Genomic DNA, 23,084 nt, shown 5'->3' with positions numbered 1-23,084 from the left:
AGACAGGGTTTCTCTGTGTAGCCTTGGCTGTCCTGGAACTCACTCTGTAGACCAGGCTGGCCTCGAACTCAGAAATCTGCCTGCCTCTGCCCCCCAAGTGTTGGGATTAAAGGTGTGCGCCACCACGCCCGGCTCTCTGCTCTGATTCTTATGATTCTTATATCCCCTTGGATCCTTGTATGTAAACAGCAGCTGTTTCACAGGTCACATGCCTGAGAGCTACTTGGAAAGCAAGTAGACATAAATCACATTAACTAGTAATCATCACCAATTCATCAGTGATCCTGTTTCAAGCTCACTGTTTGATACCAGTGTTTCCAGACTTGCCTCTTGAACTATGACATTCAATAAAGACCTATTGAACTTATTGAACATTTACAGTCTTGGATTTTTTTCTTTGGAAGACTATTAAGTATTTCCTTATTTTTCTGTCATCTTAAATCAATACCTCTGATGGGACAATGGGAAGGGGAAATAAACATAATTTTGAGGCTTACTTTACAAAAGAGGCCGACACTAGGACTCAGCACTGTGATAGAATTTCTAACAATTCCTGAGTGCTGACCAGTGTTCTAGCTATTATCCTAAGCCCTTAACATTTCACTTTAGGCTCAGAAAACACTTGGAGAAGCTGCTATGTCCGTTTTACAATGAGATGAACAAGGCATAGACAGGTTAAGAAACTTGCCCAGGTCACACAGTTACTTAATGTCAGCTAAAGTTTAAAGCCATGCAGTCTGGCTTCAGAGTCTTCATCATAATCAGAACACTCTTCTAGGTGCTAATAATCACCTACTTTCTAGGTGCTAGATACTGTGTTCTACTGCACTTTCCTAGTATTAAACTCTCAAAACTACAAGGTAGTTTGAATAGTTACATTTTTATAGGTGAAATAAGTCAATGGTTAAGGATGATAAACTTGTTCCAGATGCACAGCTGTTTTGTTACCAAACCTGGTAGTTTACTTCAGACTCAGAAAGTCTAGTAAACGACTAGGGTGGTGAGATGCCTCATCACGTAAAGGGACCTTTTACCAAGCTTGAGGACCCGAGTGATTCCTGGAACCCACATGGTGGAAGACATCTGACTCTCCCAAGATGTTCTCTAACCATCACTCCAGCACCAGGACAATAACTCCTACCCCCCCCCCCTCCACACACACACAGACACAGACACACACACACAAGAGAAGAGAGACGGGGAGGGAGGGAGGGAGGAGAGGAGAAGGGGAGGAAGAGAGAGAGCAGAAGGGAGAGAAATAATTTTAAAATGTTTTAGGCCTGCATTTATAGCCTGAAAAGAACAATGAATATTAAAAAGATATGGCTCTATTCCAATAAAGTTTTATGGTTATGCATTATTTACTAGTAATACAGTGTACTGCCAATCCTGTGACATCATAAACTATGTAGGCAAACCTAGAAGGTATAGTCTGTTCTAAGATTTAAATTCATGTAGCATGCTATTAAACCTTCATATATGTAAACATAAAAATATTTAGTAAAAATATTAGTCTATGGGAATTTTCAGTTATTAAAATTTTCAAGAACTTCTGTCTTATATGCAGTCCATAGGTGGCTAAAATACTGTATGTTCCATTACTAGTTGCCAAAACAACCCCAGACCTGTCCATATTGGGCTCTTGGTCACATTACTAAAAATTGTAAACCTAACCAGGTTCATCTGAACTAATAAAAATGGAAGAAATTCTTCAAATGTTGATCAGTTTGAGTCCTAAATGGGAAACCATGACATATTTAAAGACTGGCTCTAAAATATGCATTAGCATATTCTGTATTCATAGAAGGCTCAGTAGGGAATGTGCTTGCTGTGCAAGCATGAAGGCTTAAGAATATGCACAGGCTGGAACTAGGCTTCCTTGTACATATGTAACAGATGTGCAGCTTGATCTTTCCCAAACTACTGGAGCAGGGGCTATCCCAAAAGCTGTTTCCTGTATGTGGGATATATTCTTCTGTTCTTCTAGCTGGGCTGCCTTATCTGGCTTCAGTGGGAGAGGAAGAGACTTGATGTGCCAGGGTGGGTGGATACCCAGAGGGGGGCTACCCTCTCAGAGGAGAAGGGGATGGAAGGGGGAAGGATTGTGGGAGGGTATGACCAGGAGAGGGGCAGTTATGTGGCCTCATTTACCCTATAGCTCACACCCCATAGAAAACAAGATGATACTGGAAATACCCTAGAGAGCACGTGTGATCACTTTTATCAGAGAATATGCATAAAGGAGTAAGAGTTTTCTAGTTTTGTGCTAACAACCTAATTGTAACTTGTTTTAACTAAATAAAACTGGAGTAAACCTACTTGGAAATAAAAAGCTTGGGATATTCATGATAAAACTTACAGACCATATAAAGCTCAAGAAGGAAGACCAAAGTGTGGATGCTTTAGTCCTACTTAGAAGAGGGAACAAAATAATCATGGGAGGTAGAGGGTGGGAAGGACTTGGGAGGAATAAAGGAACAGGAGAAGAAACGGGGGGGGGGCAGGATCAGGTGGGAAGAGACAGGAGATGTACAGAGCCAGGATCAGGGAATTGAACAGAAAGGTGTGTTACAATGGGAGATGACGAACAGGAGGTAGCCAACAAAGTCCCAGATATCAGGAAAGCAAGAGGCCCCCAGGACCCAATGGGGATGACATTAGCTGAAATACCCAAAAAAGGGAGGGAGAACCTGTAGAGACCATATCCAGAGGTTAGACGTGACCCCCAGTTGAGGGATGGTTCACCCACCTCTCTCAAAAATTTTAATCCAGAAATGCTCCTGTCTAAAGGAAATAGAGGGACAAAGAGTGGAGTAAAGACTGAAGGAAAGGCCATCAGAGACTGCCCTACTTGGGGATCCATCCCATATGCAGCTACCAAACCTATTGATCAATAACCATACAGCCATCACTATTGCTGATGCCAAGAAGTGCTTGCTGCAAGGAGCCTGATAAGCTGTCTCCTGAGAGGCTCTGCTAGAGCCTTACCTATACAGATGTGGATGCTCACAGCCAACCATTGGACTGAGCACAGGGAAGGGATTTGCCACCCCATAGGAAGAACAACCAATCATATTCCCCAGAGCTCCCAGGGACTAAACCACCAACCAAAGATTACGAGTGGAGGGACCTATGGCTCCAGCTGCATATGTAGCAGAGGATCGCCTTATCTGGCATCAATGGGAGTGGGAAGCCCTTGGTCCTCTGAAGGCTCTATGCCCCAGTGTAGGAGAATGCTAAGGCGGTGAGGTGCGAGTGGGTGGGGGAGCACCCTCAAAGAAGCAGGGGGTAAGGAGTAGGATAGGTTTGCGGAGCGGAAACCGGGACGGGGGATAACATTTGAAATGTAAATAAATAAAATAACCAATAAAAATTTTTTAAAAGTTCAGTTACAACTGATGAGCCACGACTTAAAATGTCTTCATTAACCTGGTGCTACTTGTGCATTAGCTTAAAAACCAACCCCGCCCTTTTTCTTGAGTCACAGGCCGCCCGTCAAGACCCAGATTATGCGAATTACATATTTTCCAAATCGAAAAACCCAATTGTACCCGGCGTTTCCCGAGGTCACGGAACCAGAGCTCAGTAGCCCCGACTTCCGGGGGAGGGAGGAAGCAGGAGTGTGTTAAGGCCAATCGTTTCCGTTTGACTCCGGGAGGCTTAGCAGGAGTGGACCTGGCAGCCAAAGCTGACGCTGAGTCTACAGCTTCGCCTGAGGAGTTCGGGGCCGTGCTGGGCTCGCTCTGTTGGCGATTAACTAAGCAGGCCACACCTTCTGCCATGATTGCGCCCGCTGTGCTGCGCGCTCTGCGTAAGAACAAGACCCTTCGCTACGGAGTTCCCATGTTGGTGAGCGGCTGTGGCAGGAACGGAGCGGGGCTGCGAGTCCGGAAGGGGCGGGCCCTCTTTGGCTGAGTGGCGTGTTGGTGCTGTCTTCCGGAAACTGCTGACTGGGGGTGGCGTGGGTGGGAGTGTCTGTGCTAGGAAGGAACTGGGAGCCCCCCCCGAGCTTTGAGGTTTTTGTTTTTCTTAGTTCACGCTCAAAAGTGTACCTCGGGTCCCCCCGCCCCCGTTTCCTTTCCCTTCGTGAACACGCGTGTTGTTACTATCCCCGTTTTACGGTAGCTTTCCTGGGTTAGATGTTGAGATTTTGCAAGAAGACTGATCAAATGTCTTCTTTAATAATGACATTCATTTATAATAGTTATGCTCACAATTTGTTGTTTGATCATTGTTCAGTTAATTTGCTTTAGCATACTCCGATATAAAAGAAAATAAACAAAAGCTTTTAAAAATACAAGACAGTTTTCTTGGTGTGGTTCTTGGCACGTGTGAAGTGCCTTTTGTGCCTTTTGAAGTGCTAAAAGAAAGGTTGATTTTTAGAAACGTAATATTTTTTTTAAGTCGTCTTTGATGTATCTAGATTTTGTTTTGATAATTAGGGAACTCTGCAATCTGCTTTAAGACTTTTGGCGTAAGCGTTCGTTTTTATAAAATGACAGCAATTTATGTAGACAAGGCATGTATAAATTTTTTTTCTGCAAGTTCCTCTGCCGTTCAAAAACACGGATGTTGCTACTGACTTGCAAACACCATCTATCACTATGGGAGCCAATTTGATTTTCTTTCAAAATTATAAACGTCAAGATGTTATGGAAAGAAAAAAAAAATCTCAGGGCGAGCCTTTCTATGTAGACTTAGTACCCTGCCCTATTTTTGGAGCTAACCAGCAGGAAAAAGGCTCCGTTACACATGGAACTTCCTTTCTTGGTCAGTTTTTAAGTGGTCATATCGGTCTTATGAAGGCATATTCTGGAGCTCTGTCTAGAACAAACTCTTAAGCCTAATCTCTTTTCCAGATGCCCTTCCACAAGTTAAGCAAAGAGCACTTTCTATGCCCAATTTGAGAAATCCTCCTCTGAGTTCTGGGGTTCTCCTTTTCAGTTTTATAACGCATAGTCCTGTGTGCACAGTAAGGAACCCTCCAGTCATGTAACAAACACAAGTTCTTCACATGAAGTTATTCATTATAACCTTTACACACACACACACACACACACACACACACACACACACACAGAGAGCTAGTCGTTCATTTCTGTTTGCTTTATGCACACACACATCGTGTTTATGCAAATTAGCATTCTTTTTATTTAAAATTAATATATAGATTTAATAGATAAGCACTGTGTTTACTTACATCCTTTTCATCTCTACCTCTGCCCCTCAACTTCTCCTGTGATTCCTTTCTCCCTTTCTTTTTTTTTTTTTTTTTTTGGTTTTTCGAGACAGGGTTTCTCTGTGTAGCCCTGGCTGTCCTGGAACTCACTCAGTAGACCAGGCTGGCCTTGAACTCAGAAATCCACCTGCCTCTGCCTCCCAAGTGCTGGGATTAAAGGCGTGCGCCACCACACCTGGCCTCCTTTCTCCCTTTCAATTTTACTACTCTTCTTTAATTACTATTGTTACATATTAAATATATATATATGTATATATAATTATATATTGTATTATGTATAAAAGCAGCCATTTTCATTTAGTCTTATATATCCCAAATAGCATTTTTTAAAAAGTAGCTAAGAATATTTTATATGTATAATTGTTAAATACAAATATTTATTGTGGCTGCTGTTTACCTAGAAATCATGGTGGTTAATGAAGGGCCCTAAAACCTAAGAGGTGAATCTCTAGATTGCAAGAGAGGAAACAGGAGGTGAGAATGTTCTTAGAAGAAAAGCATATGCCTCATTTTTCTGATGCAGAAACCCTTTCAGAGAGCAGAGCAGCTCCTCTGACTGGCCCACGAATCTAGTGAACAGAGATTCTACATCTGATGTTGTTTCTCAATGATTTGTTTTTGTTCTGCTTTTCTTTTCCCCCTTCAGCCTGTGTATGTGTGCACGCGCGTGTGCACGCAGGGACATGCATCACAGATGCTCTTCCCGTTTGTTACCTTCTGAGTTTATCTAGGTTGGTTTTTTCATTTTCTTTTTGTCAGAAGTTTTGAAGTTACAAGTTACAACAGTGAAGTTTTGTTGCTTTTATGAACTTCAAATTTTAAATTTCTATTTTATGTTTTTATACCTTTTTTTTTTTTTTTTTTTTTTTTTTTTTTTTTTTTTTTTTTTTTTAAGATTTATTTATTTAGTTTCTCTGTGTAGCCCTGGCTGTCCTGGCTGGCTTCGAACTCAGAAATTCACCTGCCTCTGCCTCCCAAGTGCTGGGATTAAAGGCGTGCGCCACCACGCCCGGCCCTATACTTTTTCTATTTAATTATTTAAGCAGCGATATGGATATCAAGCTTTTTGCCCCTAATTGGCTTAGCTTATTTATCTCTGATGTGAGGATTATAGCTGGCTCACTCTTTGGTAAAATAGCAGCTTGGAAGCTCTCTGAAAGGGTCTCTTCATACAGAAAAATGGGGCACATGCTGCAAGACTCCTTTATAATTTGTTAAGAAAATAAGAGGTACTGTTTCCAAATGCCAAATTTTGTAAAGTCATGAAGTTGAAAGAAATTCTACAGACAAGGCCAGAGTTTTATTCCCAGGTGTACCCTGTGTAGTTACAGTATTAGAAACTCAAGGGATGAGAGGTGGTTCCCTGATTAAGAGTACTTGGCTGCTCTTTCAGAGCACTAGAGTTTCCCAGCAACTGTATCTGGGTGTTCATGACTGCTTATAACTCCAGCTCCAGGGTATCTGATGCCCTCTTCTGACCTCCACAGTCACTTGCACGTACTGGCACATTAGTAGTCACATACGTTCACATGTACACATAAGCATGCATGCATGAATATATGGATGCATGCACAAATACTACACAAATCTTAAAAAAATAAAAACTTCAAGCAAAACACATTTTACTGATTCTGTGTGATCAAAGAAGACTCATGAATCAAACGGCACTCAGAACCCAAAGAGGTTTCAAGAGTTCTGTCCTGCTACATCGGCAGGAAATATTTATAGACAAACAAACAAACAAACAAAAGCATACAAAAATTACTTAATTGGATAGACGTTTGTGGTTTTTGATTTGGTTTGGTCAGTTAGTTGATTTACCGTCTAAAGTTACATAAATCTCTAAAGGGTTTTAAGTACAGAGACAGGTCCACTCCAAACTATTTAACAGTAGGTTGGGTGTGTTTTTATTTCCTCTTGAGTTTGGAAGCAGGGGAATCAGTAGTTCAAGGCACATACCAAGTTCAGGGTCTTGGTTAATGAGCCCCTGTGCCTTAGTTGGTTTCTATTGCTGTGAAGAGACACCATGACCATGGAAGGGAAGGCAACTCTTTCAAGGGCAAACATTTAATTGGGGCTGGCTCACAGTTTCAGAGGTTCAGTCCATTGCCTTCATGGCAAGGAGCACAGTGGCATGCAGGCAGACATGCTGCTGGGGAAATAATAGGAGAGTTCTACATCTAGACCTGCAGGCAGCAGGAAGAGAGAGCTGTCTAGGCTCTGACACCTCAAAGGCCACCCTCAGTGAGATACTTCTCCATCAAGGCCACACCTCCTAATCCTTCAAAGAGTGTGAATCCCTGATGACTAAGCATTCAAATATATGAGCATGTGGGGCCATTCTTATTCAAATCAACACACTCTGTCTCAAAAGAAAAAAAAAAGGTAAACAAGAAAAGTCAAATACATATGTAGTATTGATTTATAACATCAGTTACAATCTTATAATTTTTCCAGGATAGTATAGTGGCCTCCTTTACTGACATTTCACTTGATGCATCTTGTCTGTTGTTATCAAAACAAAAAAACCCAAACCAAACAAAACAAAACCAAAAAAAAAGAGAGAGAGAGAAAGAAATCCCATGGATTATTTCAGATGTAAGTAATTCATAAGCTTTAAATGGCATTTATTATAATATATTACCATTGTACTTTATTACTAGTTATTGTTGCTAATCTTATTGTGCCTATTTTGAAAATTAAACTTTGCTATATGTATTTATGTATAGAAAGAAAACAGTGTATTTAGGGTTTACTATTTGTTCAGGTTTCAGGTGTCACTGGAATGCCTTTGAAGGTAACCCCCACCACATCTACTTTTTAAGAAATGAGTAATAATTTTCTAGGAAATATAATCTATAGGTTGTTTATACTCTAAGGCATTGTTTAACTGAATGTAGCTAGTCAGGGTTGCCCTTCTAGTTCATGTAGCTGTTCCCTTCCTTTATTTCAGTTGCTGGTTGTTGGAGGCTCTTTTGGTCTTCGTGAATTTTCACAAATCCGGTATGATGCTGTGACAATTAAGGTAAGAACTATAATTGGTGTTTGACTTGTGTAAGAGAATTTCATGCTCATTTTACTTAGCAGTTTTAATCTGTCTTGTCTTGCAAACCCAATAGCTGGTCTTTGCACCTTTTCTTGTTTAAAATATCACTAATGTGAGTCCATGCAAGTGAATCATATCAAACATTCAGGAAAAGTTCTCAGTATTTACTTGTAATATTGTTGTTTCTCTCCCCAAATATTCTCAGATGTAGTGGTTTTTGGATTCTTATGGAATTAAAGAACACAGTTCAATAGTTTTCCTCTCTAATTATAAATTAGCTATTCTATTGTAACTGCCAGTAATTTTATAAATATATTGTCATTTCTCATTGGTAACTGATACTAAAATAAAATATTTTATTATAAATGAAGATACCTATCTTTTTATAGCATCTGTATTATTGTAGGAGTATACTAGGACCTCCGTTTTACAGGTGTTGAAACAAAGGTCCAGGAAGCAGTACTATCCTGCATACAGTCATGTGTATATGCCAGGACAGAGCTAGGATTTTTACCCTCTGTAATTACACATTCACTCTCAAATTTGCACTGTCTGTTACATAAGATGTCTGGTTCATTAATTGAGAAATGTGTTGTAATTTGGGGAGAGGGAACACATACCTGATATTTAAAGACTTTTCTAAATAATATATAATATACCATTATATGCTGGAACAAGCATTGTTCACTGTGATAATGAACTCTCCATTGCTGTATCCCCACCAAGTTCTATAACTAAGTATGTAGTTTAAGTACATGTGAATAGGACAGTCATTGATATGCCTATTTATCTTGTGCTTTGTAACAAGTGAGTACTAGTTTAATATTTAATGTAAATATTGGTACCCTATTTTCAAGAACAGATAATGAAAATGAGAATAATCATAATAATAGTGCTGATATGATCCAGACATCACTAGAAAAGAAAACTAAGTAATCCTGTTACTTTAATGACAGATGAAAAGGGCACATACAACTAGATTAGGGAGTTAACCAAAACAGCAGACTGCACAATATGCAAAAAGAAATTGCAGTTGATTATATTGGATATGGGGATGAAAACACATAAGAAGAGTGAATCCCACATGTCCAGGAAGAAACAGGCAAGTACAAATCAATCCTAAACTGGTTCATCTGAAAGCACCAATATTTAACCTCAAATAGTAAATGTTGATTTAGCTTGTGCATACACCACACTTACTTATATTATTTATTTGACTGATCTACAAAACTTATTAAAATTCCATTTTTCCTTATGAGGTGGAACTAAATATAGTGGTGACCAACGGGAAGTTCTGATACTAGATATGTTTTTGTCCAGCAGGAACACAGTTGGCCTTGTTCAGTCTTATCAAGGGTCTAAGTTTCTATTACTTTATACACAGTGATTCCTTGGCCTGTGGATCAAACTGAGTGGTAGAGTACTTGCTTAACATCCAGCAAGCCCTGGGTTTGACTTCCAGCACAATGAGGGAGAAGGAGAGGGATTGATATTGAATCACGGAAGCAAGAAATGCTTTCCTTAGCTCTTAGGTACTCTAATGTGGAAAGAAACCCTGGAGTTTCAAACTGTCATTTGGATTCTTTGAGGATTTTAAGCAAAACCATGGAATACATAAAACAAAAGATTGATGTTTTATAAAAAAATTTTTTTGTTTTTACCTCAGTTTTCTTTCTGCTTCCTACATGGGACTTTAAGATTTATAAAGTGTACTATTGAACTATGCCTAAGTTCATTAGCTATAAGAGCTGTAGAGTGTACTATTAAACTATGTGTAAGTTCATGGCCTATATGCACTGCAGAATATATTATTAATCTACATTTAACTCTTTTTGTGTATATACTCATCCCTGGATTCTCTCTGCTGTTTTACCTTCTAATTACTAAATCTGTCTTTTGTTATGATGAATTTCTTACTAACCCTGTTCTTTTAACTGTAATTTAGTACATATTTTTTACTTCTAAACTGTTCACTTAATTCTTTTATTATGTATTTCTGTACTCTAGAGAAATTTTTCATAATGCCCTATTTTATCCATTTTTTGGGTAACTTAAACACTTTGTGAATTATGATTACTTAAAAAGTCCCATCTCCCATAAGGATATAATTATCCGTTGTCTTCGTTTTTTACTGTATGATTTTATCTTTAAATATGCCTAAATATTGATTATTGCTTATAGGTGACTGTAAAGGTTAGATGATACTGCTTTCCTTCAGAAACAGTTTATCTTTTTTTTTTTTTCTTGGCAGGCAGAGTGGGGTCTGGTGCCCTTAACACTTGGGCCTGAGCTGAGTCCTGGCTTGAGCATAGGACCTTAAAGCCCATACCCAAAGTGACACAATTCCTCCAATAAGGCCACACTACTCCAACAAGGCCACACCTCCTAATAGTGCTGCTTCCTATGGGCCAACCATATTCAAACCACCACACTCCTAGTACCCTTTCTTATCTCCCACTTCTTCCTTTCTTCGTTCCCAATGCACATTTCTAATAATCCTCTTTTTACTTTCTCTCCTTATTTATTTATTTATATAAATTTCATACATGAGCACAAGCATGAGATAGCTGGCTGTAACGCTAACCCTTGGTTATGATTCTATACTTGTTCTAGGCTTGGCAAGTGCAGTGGAGGGAAAATGACTTTCAACTCTAATTCTCAGCTCTGAAGACTTAATTGAGCTTTTTTATTTTATTTATTTATCTATTTATTTTGTTTTAAATCTCACTTTAAATAGAAAATGGAAGCATGAGAAGATAGCTTATGGAAGTGTTATACAATAGGATAGTGTTTGCTGATAAGGCAGAAATGGCACATGACCAATAGCACTGATATAATTCTGGAAGCTCAGGTACATATATATGTGTTGGAATTTTTTCTTTTAAATTTTTACTTTATTTATTATATGTGAGTATACTGTAGTGGTCTTCAGACATACCAGAAGAGGGCATCAGATCTCATTACAGATGGTTGTGAGCCACCATGTGGTTGTTGGGATTTGAACTCAGGACCTTCAGAAGAGCAGTCAGTGCTCTCAACTGCTGAGCCATCTCTCCAGCCCCATGAGTTGGGATTTTTAGATCTACTTGTCATAATTTATCCTTTTTTGATTTGTCATATTTGTCTCTATCATATATCATTCTAGTGGATTTCTGGGATTAAACCCCTGGCTCATCACTTTGTTCATAGGCTCTGTTAAGTCACTCACACTCAGTAAGTCTATGTACTGGGTCTTGTTTATTTCACCAGGTACATTCTTTTTTTCTTTTTTTCTTTTCTTTTTTTTTTTTTTTGGTAACACACAGGTAATAGACATGAGTCTCAGTGTGCCACTATGGAACTCTAAATTTCTAACTCTATTTGGTCTATGGAAAAGGTTCTTTTATTTTCAAGTGCATTATAAAGTAATATTTTAAATATTTTTGTACTACAAAATCTACATTGGCGGTAGGTGAATACTGCTGCCTCTGGAGGCAGAGGACCAATGTTTAATACCAACACACATGTCTTTCACAAGTTATTCAACTTCCTTTGTCCTGCTTTCTATGCACATAGTAATGATGATGAAATTTATGTTTTTCTTATAGGTTTTGTGAGCATTAAACAGTATATGTACATGCCAAATAACTAGGAGACAATTCCTCAGTGTATATCAGTGTCTGGAGTTATGTATTAGTTTTCACTATGCATTAATTATCACAGTTGATATTAGAGATTTTGACATATGCTTTAAATTGGCTGAACTTTCTTATCTATTTTTCCTATGACTTTGTTTGTTTGTTTGGACAGGGTCTCACTATGTCCTTTGCTGGCCTAGGTCTCATGAGAGCAGGCTGATCTCAGATTCGTAGAGATCTTCTATTTCTGCCTCCTTTGTGCTGGAATTAAAGGCATGTGCCACCAGGCTCAGCTCTCCTATGACTTTTTTTTTGAGATTATATAATCTCTCTCTCTTTTCTTTATTGGTTATTTTATTTATTTACATTTTAAATGTTGTTCCCCTTCCTGTTCTCCCCTCTGCAAATTCCCCATCCTCTAGAGGGTGCTCCCTCACCTACCCACCCACTCCTGCCTTACTGCTCTAGCATCCTACTATGCTAGGGCATCAAACTTCCACAGGACCAAGGGCCTCCTCTCCAATTCCGGATAAGGCCTTCCTATGCTACAAAAGCAGCTGGAGCCATGGGCCCACTCATGTGTACTGTTTGGTTGGTGGCTTAGTCCCTGGGAGCTCTGGTGGGGTTGCGGGGTGGGGGGTGGGGAGTCCAGTTAGTTGGTATTGTTGTTCTTCCTATGGGGCTGCAAATCCCTTCAGCTCCTTCAGTCCTTCCCCCAACTCTTTCACTGAGGTCCCTGGGCTCAGTCTGATGGTTACTGTGAGAATCTGCATTTATATTAGTCAGGTGCTATCAGAGCCTCTCAGGAGACAGCTATACCAGGCTCCTATCAGCAAGCACTTTTTGGCATCAACAACAGTGTCAGGGTTTGGTGTCCCCAGGTGGGGCATGTCTCTGGATGGCCTTTCCTTTAGTCTCTGCTCTCCTATGACTTTTAAAAGTAAAAAATGAAAAAAAAAATAAAGTGAAAAATGAATATAAAAGAATTAAATGAAATATGTTATTTTTTTCTTTTCTACAGATTGATCCTGAATTGGAGAAAAAATTGAAAGTGAATAAAATAACTTTAGAATCAGAGTATGAGGTATAGTATGTTAATATTCTATGTTTTGTAACATTCTCATTAGTCATGACTGGTTCTGTTTCTCAAGATAAATTAATAGTGAAGAAAAATAAATTTAATCTGAGTTTGCAGGATTTGGTAAATTATCTTAAATTTGGAAACAGAAGTGCTGGGGAGTTTTCCAGGTAAGCGTCACCAGTGCAGCACTTCATATCTGTAAGCTTTGGTTGTTTGGTTTGGTAGAGGAGAGTCTGGGGACAAGCTCTTTTGCTTCCTGTGCCCAGTAACTCAGTAAGCCTCATTTTTAAATGCCTCCCCCCAATACACACACACACACACACACACACACACACACACACACACACACACACACATGGGTGTTGCCAGGGTTTGGTTTTAAATTTGGGGCTGAGTCAAAGTTTTGTTCTTTAGTGTCTTAACTGGATGTCAGGGTAGTAAGAGAATCCTGAAAGGAGGTGTGTACTTGGAAGGTTGGAGACTGGTTGAAGACCAGTTCTTAACACATCTCCTCACTATGTCCTGTGCTCCTCAATAAGTCCTATAGCACTGGGTATTAGACAGTGAGGCTTGAGTCTTGCCTAACATGTGTGTACAACCTGACATGCAGCCAAACATACATTTTGTAGATTTTCTACAAGGAGTCTTTCCTGTAAATGGCCCCTAAACGCAGTATTTTCCCATGATTCTGTCTTGTCAATTTTGTCTCACATCTTAAGAATTATTTTAAATTCTAATAAGCATGTATACCTTAACATATCTAGATAATGGTGATTACTTTTGCCAGGAATGGTGGTACATGTTTGCTATGCCAGTATTTAGGAAGGCCAAGCTTGATGGTTTGTATATGCTCGGCCTAGGGAGTGGCACTATTAGGATGTGTAGCCTCCTAATAGTTGTTGGTGTAGGTGTGGCCTTATTGGAGTAGGTGTATCACTGTGAGTGTGGGCTTTAAGACCCTCATCCTAGCTGCCTGGAAGTCAGCCTTCTCCTAGCAGCCTTCAGATGAAGATATAGAACTTTCAGCTCTTCCTGTACCATGTACGCCAGGATGCTGCCATCCTCCTGCCTTGATAATAATGGACTGAACCTCTGAACCTGTAAGACAGCCCCAATTAAATGTTGACCTTATAAAAGTTGCCTTGGTCATGGTGTCTGTTCACAGCAGTAAAACCCTGACTAAGATACCAAGACACTAGGATTGCTGGTAATTCAAAGCCAACTTACACTACATAGTGAGTTCAAGGCTAGTCTTGGCTATATATACTCTGTCTCAAAAAACAAACAAAGAAACAAACTAAAAGCCCATTTAGTTGTTTTAGATAAGTAGTTCTCAAACTGTGGGTTGTGACCCCTTAAAGACCACTGGAAATATCAGATATTTACATTACTATTCATAACAGTACCAAAATTACAGTTAGGAAGTAGCAACAAAAATAATTTTATGATTGAGGGATCACCACAACTTGAGAGATTATAATAAATGGTTTGTGGCATTTGGAATGTTGAGAACTGCTGCTTTAGATAGTTTCATAGCCATACTTGAAAATATTTATGCTGAATTAATAGCACTTTGTGCATCCATATATATTTAACATACACTCTTCCCCTTTCAAGAGAAACACTTTCATTTCCTGCTTCCCTGCCCTTTGTTGAAGCCTTGGGCTGTCTGCTTGAGGAAGTGAGTGAGCACTGAGCAGGCAGTCAGGGCTGTGAAGGGCTTGTCTGGGAATAGATTTTTCTGTGTAGTTCTTTTAGGAATCATAAAGGTTAAGAGCTGAATATAGAATATTTCATCTTGCCTTTTAGCAACCACTTATAAGAGAGACAATGCCAAGATATCCTGTGCTAATGATAGAGATTGTATGGGTCTTCAATAAAAGGGTGAATACTTTGTATCTAAACATCAAGGAAAACATACGCCATTTCCTCCATTTTTGGATATAAATTACCCATTGATCTCATAGTATTTTTTTCTTCCCTCAGTTATTTCAGAATAGAAAGTGACTATTGGAGAAGTTAAAGGAGCTCTTCTGTCTATCCCTTTTCTCCAGCTTCCCCCCTGTGCTTGAGACATTTAAGACTAAGGGAAGCTATGGTACATCAGAGTGTAGTTGAATGGTTCTGCCAAGGATAAATATTTTTTCTCAGGTTACCAGAGGAGAATGACTTCTGAAGCCCAGTGTCATTTCCCAGGTTGCAAAACAAGGCTTTGGTTGTCTTCTTCCTTGTGAAGATGCCAGGGTCTACACCTTAGGTCTTCTGTTTTCTATTGTCACTCACAGGAGTCTTTCAGCTGTTGCTACACTAGTACAGCTTCACATTTACTCCTGTTTTTCTACTCTTTCCTTTCGTTGTGTTCTTAGAAACAGAGTGTAAACTCCTTCTGCCACTATGAGCTGATTATGGGGAAAGGCGGATATAATGTCTCTCTGTAGCAAGCAAGTAAAGTTCTAAACCCAGGAAGCCCCTGAGGTTGGCTCGGAGTCTATTTGCTGAACTTGTTCTTGAGCCTGTCAGGTTTTTTTTTTTTTTTTTGACCTCACCACTTAGTGATAACGTCAGTCAAAGCAACTGGGCTTTTGAACTAATATGCTTAATTTTGTGGCTCTGTAGAAAATAAAGGACTCCACTTTTGAAAACTGGAAGAATATTCGAGGTCCGAGACCTTGGGAAGATCCTCAACTCCTCCAAGGACGAAACCCGGAAACTCTTAAGCCTAAGGCAACCTGACTGTGCTCAGTTTTTGTTTTGTTTTTGTTTTTTTTTTCAATGAAATGTTCTCACCTCGATATGTAGGAAGAAGATTCCAGACCTGTGGAAACCTGGATGTGAATAATATGATGGCAGAAATTTTTGATTAAAAAGTCAAGTATAAGTCTGTATGCTTTTCAGTCCTCTTGTAAATGAAAATAGTAGTATTGAACACACACATGTGTGCACGTGTGCACATGCACACACACACACACACCCCACTACCAATCTATAAAAAAATGTTACTAGTGCTTCCATAACATGCCATGAATTCTACTTTCCTATTACCCACCCACTCATACTCTTTCTAGTCACTGGAACATTTTTGCCATCTCAGTTTGGTTTCTGATGAAAATCATAGGCTTAGATCCAGATTTTCCCAATAAAATGGTAACTTTATGTTAAGCCTATAAATAAGTGTTCATAATCTAGTAATAGTCTTGTATTTTATTCCTAATACTTTATAAATCATCCTCTGAAACCTGTTCATATGCAGTGCATCATGGTAAGAAGATGTGACATTTGTTGAGGTTATCAAATGGCTGTGTTGTGTATTGGCATAGTCTGGGAGTTGGTTCAGTTTGTTTGTTAGATCTCCTGTAGTCTGATCCTTAAACAAAACAGTAGGAAAGGTAAGAGTTTTGTTTTTAAAACCAGTAGCTCATTTTCTTCTTTTACTTCTGTTTAAGCAGTTAGTCTCAATTCTCTACCTGGTGTAATCTTAGTGCTGAATTCTAAATACCTGAAGGTTTAGCTGAAATATTCCCACTATAACTATTCCAAATGATAAAAACACCCTACTTTTCCCTCAATCAATTTTAATTAATTTCAACACATTAGTTTTAGTATTCTTAGAATATTACTTAATGGATAGTTACAAACTGACTTCAAAGTTAGTGGCTTAGTTACTTTTCTGTTGCTGTGATAAAACACTGACCTTGGAAAATAAAGGGTTTATTTTGCTTACACTCTCAGTCAGGGGAGGAACTCAAGGCAGGGACTGATGCAGAGGCCATGGAGGAACATAGCTTCCTGGCTTGCTTCTCATTTCTTTTTTCTTTTCTTTTCTTTTTTTTTTGTTTTTTTTTTTTTTTTTTTTTTTTTTTTTTTTTTTTTTTTTTTTTTTTTTGTTTTTTTGTTTTTGTTTTTTTATTTTGAGACAGGGTTTCTCTGTATAGCTCTGGCTTTCCTGGAACTCACTTTGTAGACCAGGCTGGCCTCGAACTCAGAAATTCGCCTGCCTCTGCCTCCTGAGTGCTGGGATTAAAGCGCCACCATGCCCGGCACTTCCCATTTCTTACTCAACTTCCTTTCTTGTATAACCCAGGATCACTCACGTTAGCACCATCTACAATGGGCATTTCTCCCACATCAGTCGTTGTTCAAGAAAATTACCTGTAGACTTGCCTACAAAAATCATATAGATGTTTTCTGGATTATGATTCCTTCTTCTCAGATGACCCTAGTTTGATCTAGTTGATATGAAAACAAACCGTAATAATCTACCCATTGTCAATTTGCACAGCACTTCCTAAGCCACAACCCTTCTTCTTTGTCCATGGTGTCATGCTAATATCATATGACAGTGTGAAACATTTCAACTTTTAAAAGTCCCATAGCTTTTAAAATTTTCAACACTTTAAGTGTCCAGTTTTTTTTAATAGTACCTAATCTCTTTCAAACTACAAAGGCTCTTTTAAGTCCCAAAATTTATCTGAAATACTGAAAGTCTCTCTGTGGGCTCCTGTAAGACAAAACAAGAACAAAACTAAAGACAAAGAAATTAAAGACTTTTTTTTACCCTGAGAGGGAATAACTAAGGCATGCATAGTCACAATCAAATAAAATCCAAATCCAAATCCAAATTCAACAGTTTACAAAGTTTGATGCTTGATATCTGGGACCCTTTCATGATCCTCCAGGCTCCAAAACGTTGAGACAGCTAGCTTTACTTCTTTGGACTGCCAACTGCAAGCACACAAAGTTTTTCTCAGGCCGATGCCTATTCTACAGTTGCTGTCCTTGGCCATTCTCTTGGTACTGCTATCTCTAAAATGCTATGGTCTCCTACTGTACTTCTGTCAGCTTCTTCTGGACTATCTTCAAGTTCCCTGACCCTGCCACATAGTGCCAAGCTTTGATTTCTCTCCATGACCACATCAATCCTGGGCCTTGTACTGCAACTGAATCTGCACCCTCATTCTTCCTGCCTCCCTTGAGGGACTCTAGCTCTGCTAAACAATGTCAAGCCTCATCTATGTTCCATGATCCCTTCAAACCTTTAAAACCAGTATTACCTGGGTGAGTGTTACACTACCAAGTTCAGTTTCCAGCATGAGATGAAGCCTCAGTTCCTTCTGGACCATGGCATTTATGTGCTGACTGAGAGGGAACATTCAGAAGATTTTGCCCCAATATAGTTGATTTTCTATTTTTTTCTCTGATATAATATTTTTATTGATTATTTGGAAATTTCACATAATGCACCCTACTCAACAGATACTTCCTAATCCTCCCAGGTCTGTCCCCAACCCTTGTGACCTCCCCCCAAGTCCCCCCATAGGAGAAAGAAGAAAAAGACTACAGGTCCAATCTGTTTGTATACTTATCAGAGGATGGTTAACATCTACCCCCTACCCCAATAGCCAGCTCCTTAAAGAAAACTAAGTCCTTCCCTATCTTCACTCATGCCAGAAGCTATCAGTTTTGGAGAGCTACACTTCAGCATTCTTACCTAAAGTTTAAAAGAGTTTTCTTTGATGGCTTTCTTACTAGGCAGTTACTTTTTTTGATCAACGGGATGGTGGTGGTGGTGGTGATGGGGTTAGGGGTTGTCACAAAAGTCTTCTATAGCTTTCTTAACTGAGAGTCTACAGTCACTAATACTACTGCAAAAGTGGCTTCCTTGTATTTTACAGTTAGCTGGAACATGGATTATGGACTTCCACTTGGTTTCTGGCAACAGCTTGGACCATGGACATCAGCATGGCCTCTGGTGACAGTACAGACCACAGACATCAACATGGACCTCTGTTCTAGTATGGGCCATTGACACTTTCATGGCCCTTGGTGGTAGCACAAGCCTCAGATACCAACGTGGCCTCTGCGCCTTAGGCCATAGACCAATATGTCCTTGGTAGCAATCTGATCCATTAACATCACCACAGTTTCAAACAGGAGCACAGACCACCGGCATCCACATGGCCTTCAGCGATAACACAGGTGATAGGTATCAACATGTTCTTCTGTGGGATATGGACTTCTATATGGTGAAACCTTGGACCACAGATATCCACATGGCTTCTGTTGGCAGCATGGACAACAGACCTCAACATGCCCTCCAACAGCAGCTTAGACCATAGATATTAATATGGCTCTTGGCCAAAGCATGGGCCACAGGTACCTTCATGGACCTCAGAGGCAGCATAGGTCATGGATCAATATGGTCAGCCAACAGCCTAAGTTTCCCTACCTGTCTATTCCTGAGAATGGGATTTCTCCTTATTTCCCCAGAATCTCTCCCTTTTCCCCTAGTTTCGACACTCCCCCAAATACCAGGAACATGAACCTGAAAGTTTCAAATGTATATCCATATAACTTTGACTTTTGAACTGAATCATAAGGCTTCTGAACCACTCTACTTATTTTTTTTTCTGACTTATAACCTGCCTTTCTTGATTTCTTTGTATCAGTATAGAATGTAGGGGTGACAAAAATTGCTGCCCCTTTTACACTGTAAAGGAGAATTTAGTTCTTTTCATAAAGTGAAATTGCTTTTTTGGGGGGTATTTGTTGTTAATTTCTCTTCCCAAAATTACTTCAAGTTTTTTGCCAATATTCATTTTCTGCTTATAATGAGACAAAGCATTAGTAAAGCCCTTCCAGTAGGTGCCAGCTCCGGGTCACCTTGGGTGCAAGTCGGCAGACACCCCCAAGGTCCCCAGAGGACTCTCCATGTGATCTTAGTATCAGTGGAACACAACATCTGTTCCAAACTAATTGTGACAAGCCTGTGACAGCAGGAGCAAGCACACTGGAGCCCTGCCTGACCAGAGGCTCAGGTTCCTTCTTATTGGTACTGGTTTACCTTGGTCTCGAACAGACCATACAGCTCCACGGTCCTCAGAGGAGACAACACTTCCAGACACTGTAACACGCCCAGGATCTTAGGATAACAGGATACCAGGATACCAGGAGCTTGGTCACACCAGGATTTCAGGGTCTCAGAGGCAGCTTGACTGCCAAGAACTCTGGTACACCCAGAATCTCAGGTTCACAGGAGCCTGCGATCAAAGGATCACAGAGAAAGCTTGACTCTGAGGAGTCCTGAATCAACTGGAATTATAGGACAGATAGGCTCCAATCAGATATGTTGAGGGCAGCAAGCACATGAGATAATCAGATGGTAGGAGTTAAGCATAAGAACAGAAGCAACAGAAACCAAGGTTACTTGGCATCAACAGAACCAAACTCTCCCACCATAGCAAGTTCTGGAAACACCATCACACCAGACAAGCAAGACATGGGTCTAAAATCACTTCTCATGATGATGATGATGATGGACTTTAAGTAGGAAATACAGGAAGACACAGGTAAATAGCTAGAAGCCCTTAAAGAGGAAACACAAAAATCCCTTAGAGAGCTATAGGAAAACACTACCAAACAGGTAAAAGAATTGAACAAAACCATCCAGGATCTAAAAATGGAAGTAGAAACAATAAAACCCAAAGGGAGACGACTATGGAGATAGAAATCCTAGGGAAGAAATCAGGAACCATAGTTGTGAGCATCAGCAACAGAATACAAGAAATGGAAGAGAGAATCTCAGGTGCAGAGGATTGCATAGAAAACATGGCCACAACAAAGAAAATGCAAAATGCAAAAAGATTCTAACTCAAAACATCCAGGAAATCCAGGACACAACGAGAAGACCAAACCTAAGAATAATAGGTATAGATAAGAGTGAAGATTTTTAACTTAAAGGACCAGTAAATATCTTCAACAAAATTATAGAAGAAAACTATTCTAACCTAAAGAAAGAGATGCCCATGAACATACAAGAAGCCTACAGAACTCCAAATAGACAGGACTGAAAAGAAATTCCTCCTGACACACAATAATCAGAACAACAAATGNACTAAATAAGGATAGAATATTAAAAGCAGTAAGGGAAAAAGGTCAAGTAACATATAAAAGCAGACCTATTAGAATTACACCAGATTTCTCACCAGAGACTGAAAGTCAGAAGATCCTGGACAGATGTTATACAGACCCTAAGAGAACACAAATGCCAGCCCAGGCTACTATACCCAGCAAAACTCTCAATTACCACAGATGGAGAAACCAAAGTATTCCATGACAAAACCACATTCACACAATCTTTCCATGAATCCAGCCTTTCAAAGGATAATAAAGGGAAAACTCCAACACGAGGAGGGAAATTATGCCCTAGGAAAAGCAAGAAAGTAATCCTTCAACAAACCTAAAAGAAGATAGCTGCAAGAATAGAATCCCAACTCTAACAACAAAAATAACAGGAAGCCACAATTACTTTTCCTTAATATCTCTCTCTCTCTCTCTCTCTCTCTCTCTCTCTCTCTCTCTCTCTCTCTCTTGGTTTTTTGAGACAGGGTTTCTCTGTGTAGCCCTGGCTGTCCTGGAACTCACTCTGTAGACCAGGCTGGCCTCGAATTCAGAAATCCACCTGCCTCTGCCTCCCAAGTGCTGGGATTAAANGTGTGTGCCACCACGCCCGGCTCCTTAATATCTCTTAATATCAATGGACTCAATTCCCCAATAAAAAGACATAGAAGAACAAACTGGCTACACAAACAGGACCCAACGTTTTGCTGCTTACAGGAAACNCANCTCAGGGAAANAGNCAGACACTNCCNCAGAGTNAAAGGCTGGAAAACAATTTTCCAAGCAAATGGTCCGAAGAAACAAGCTAGAATAGCCATTCTAATATTGAATAAAATCGACTTCCAACCCAAAGTTATCAAAAAAGACAAGGAGGGGCACTTCATACTCATCAAAGGTAAAATCTTCCAAGTAGAAATCAAATCTGAATGTCTATGCTCCAAATGCAAGGGTGGCCACATTCATTAAAGAAACTTTAGTAAAGCTCAAAGCACATATTGCACCTTACACATAATAGTGGGAGACTTCAACACCCCACTCTCATCAATGGACAGATCCTGGAAACAGAACCTAAACAGAGACACATTGAAACTAACAGAAGTTATGAAACAAATGGATTTAACAGATATCTACAGAACATTTTATCCTAAAACAAAAGGATATACCTTCTTCTCAACACGTCATGGTACCTTTTCCAAATTTGACCATATAATTGGTAGCAAAACAGGCCTCAATAGATAAAAAATATTGAAATTGTCCCATGCATCCTATCAGATCACCATGGACTAAGGCTGATCAATAACAACATAAATAATACAAAGCCAACATTCATGTGGAAACTGAACAACACTCTACTCAATGATACCTTGGTTAAGGAAGAAATAAAGAAGGACTTTTTAGAGTTAATGAAAATGAAGCCACAATATACCCCAACTTATGGGACACAATGAAACATTCCTGAGAGGAAAGCTCATAGCTCTGAGTGCCTCCAAAAAGAAACTAGAGAGAGCATACACTAGCAACTTGACAGCACACCTAAAAGCTCTAGAACAAAAGGAAGCAAATTCACAAAATAGGTGTAGATGGTAGGAAATAATCAAACTCAGGGCTGAAATCAACCAAGTGGAACCGAAAAGAATTATTCAAAGAATCAACCAAACCAGGAGCTGGTTCTTTGAGAAAATCTACAAGATAGATAAACCCTTAACCAGACTAACTAGCGGGCACAGGGACAATATCCTAATTAACAAAATCAGAAATGAAAAGGGAGATGTAACAACAGAACTCAAGGAAATCCAAAGCATCATCATAACCTACTACAAAGGTTCTACTATACTCACCAAACTGAAAAACATGGATGAAATGGACAAATTCCTAGACAGATACCAGGTAACAAAATTAAATCAGGATCAGATTAATGATCTAGACAGTCCCGTAGTCCCTAAAGAAATAGAAGTGGTCATTAATAGTCTCCCAACCAAATAAGCCCAGGACCAGATGGGTTCAGTGCAGAGTTCTATCAGACCTTCAAAGAAGACCTAATTCCAGTTTTTCTCAAACTATTCCAAAAAATAGAAACAGAGGGTACTCTACCCAATTCATTCTATGAAGCCACAATTACTCTGATACCTAAACCACATAAAGANCCAACAAAGAAAGAGGACTTCAGACCAATTTCCCTTATGAATATCGATGCAAAAATACTCA

The 23,084-nt window shown here is 39.5% G+C and overlaps 1 protein-coding gene across 1 annotated transcript; it reads left to right on the top strand.

Annotated features, from left to right (window-relative positions):
• The first annotated feature begins 3,615 nt into the window (after positions 1–3,615).
• On the top strand, positions 3,616–16,144 carry LOC110324383 (cytochrome c oxidase assembly protein COX16 homolog, mitochondrial). The gene is made up of 4 exons (XM_021201906.2): positions 3,616–3,849; positions 8,193–8,264; positions 12,924–12,986; positions 15,600–16,144. The coding sequence occupies exons 1-4, from the start codon at positions 3,781–3,783 to the stop codon at positions 15,714–15,716; spliced, it is 321 nt and encodes a 106-aa protein (XP_021057565.1). The 5' UTR covers positions 3,616–3,780; the 3' UTR covers positions 15,717–16,144.
• The last annotated feature ends 6,940 nt before the right edge of the window (positions 16,145–23,084 follow it).

Source organism: Mus pahari, chromosome 7 (assembly GCF_900095145.1).
Source record: "Mus pahari chromosome 7, PAHARI_EIJ_v1.1, whole genome shotgun sequence".
NCBI lineage: Eukaryota > Metazoa > Chordata > Mammalia > Rodentia > Muridae > Mus > Mus pahari.
This window is presented reverse-complemented; position numbering and strand designations above follow the sequence as displayed.

What these genes read in the sequence shown, in the direction of transcription:
- LOC110324383 (XM_021201906.2), top strand. Translation starts at nt 3,781, where the DNA reads ATGATTGCGCCCGCTGTGCTGCGCGCTCTGCGTAAGAACAAGACCCTT. An exon ending in GCTACGGAGTTCCCATGTTG is followed by an intron (nt 3,850 to 8,192) that starts GTGAGCGGCTGT and finishes CCTTTATTTCAG; the next exon opens with TTGCTGGTTGTTGGAGGCTC. An exon ending in CTTTAGAATCAGAGTATGAG is followed by an intron (nt 12,987 to 15,599) that starts GTATAGTATGTT and finishes GTGGCTCTGTAG; the next exon opens with AAAATAAAGGACTCCACTTT.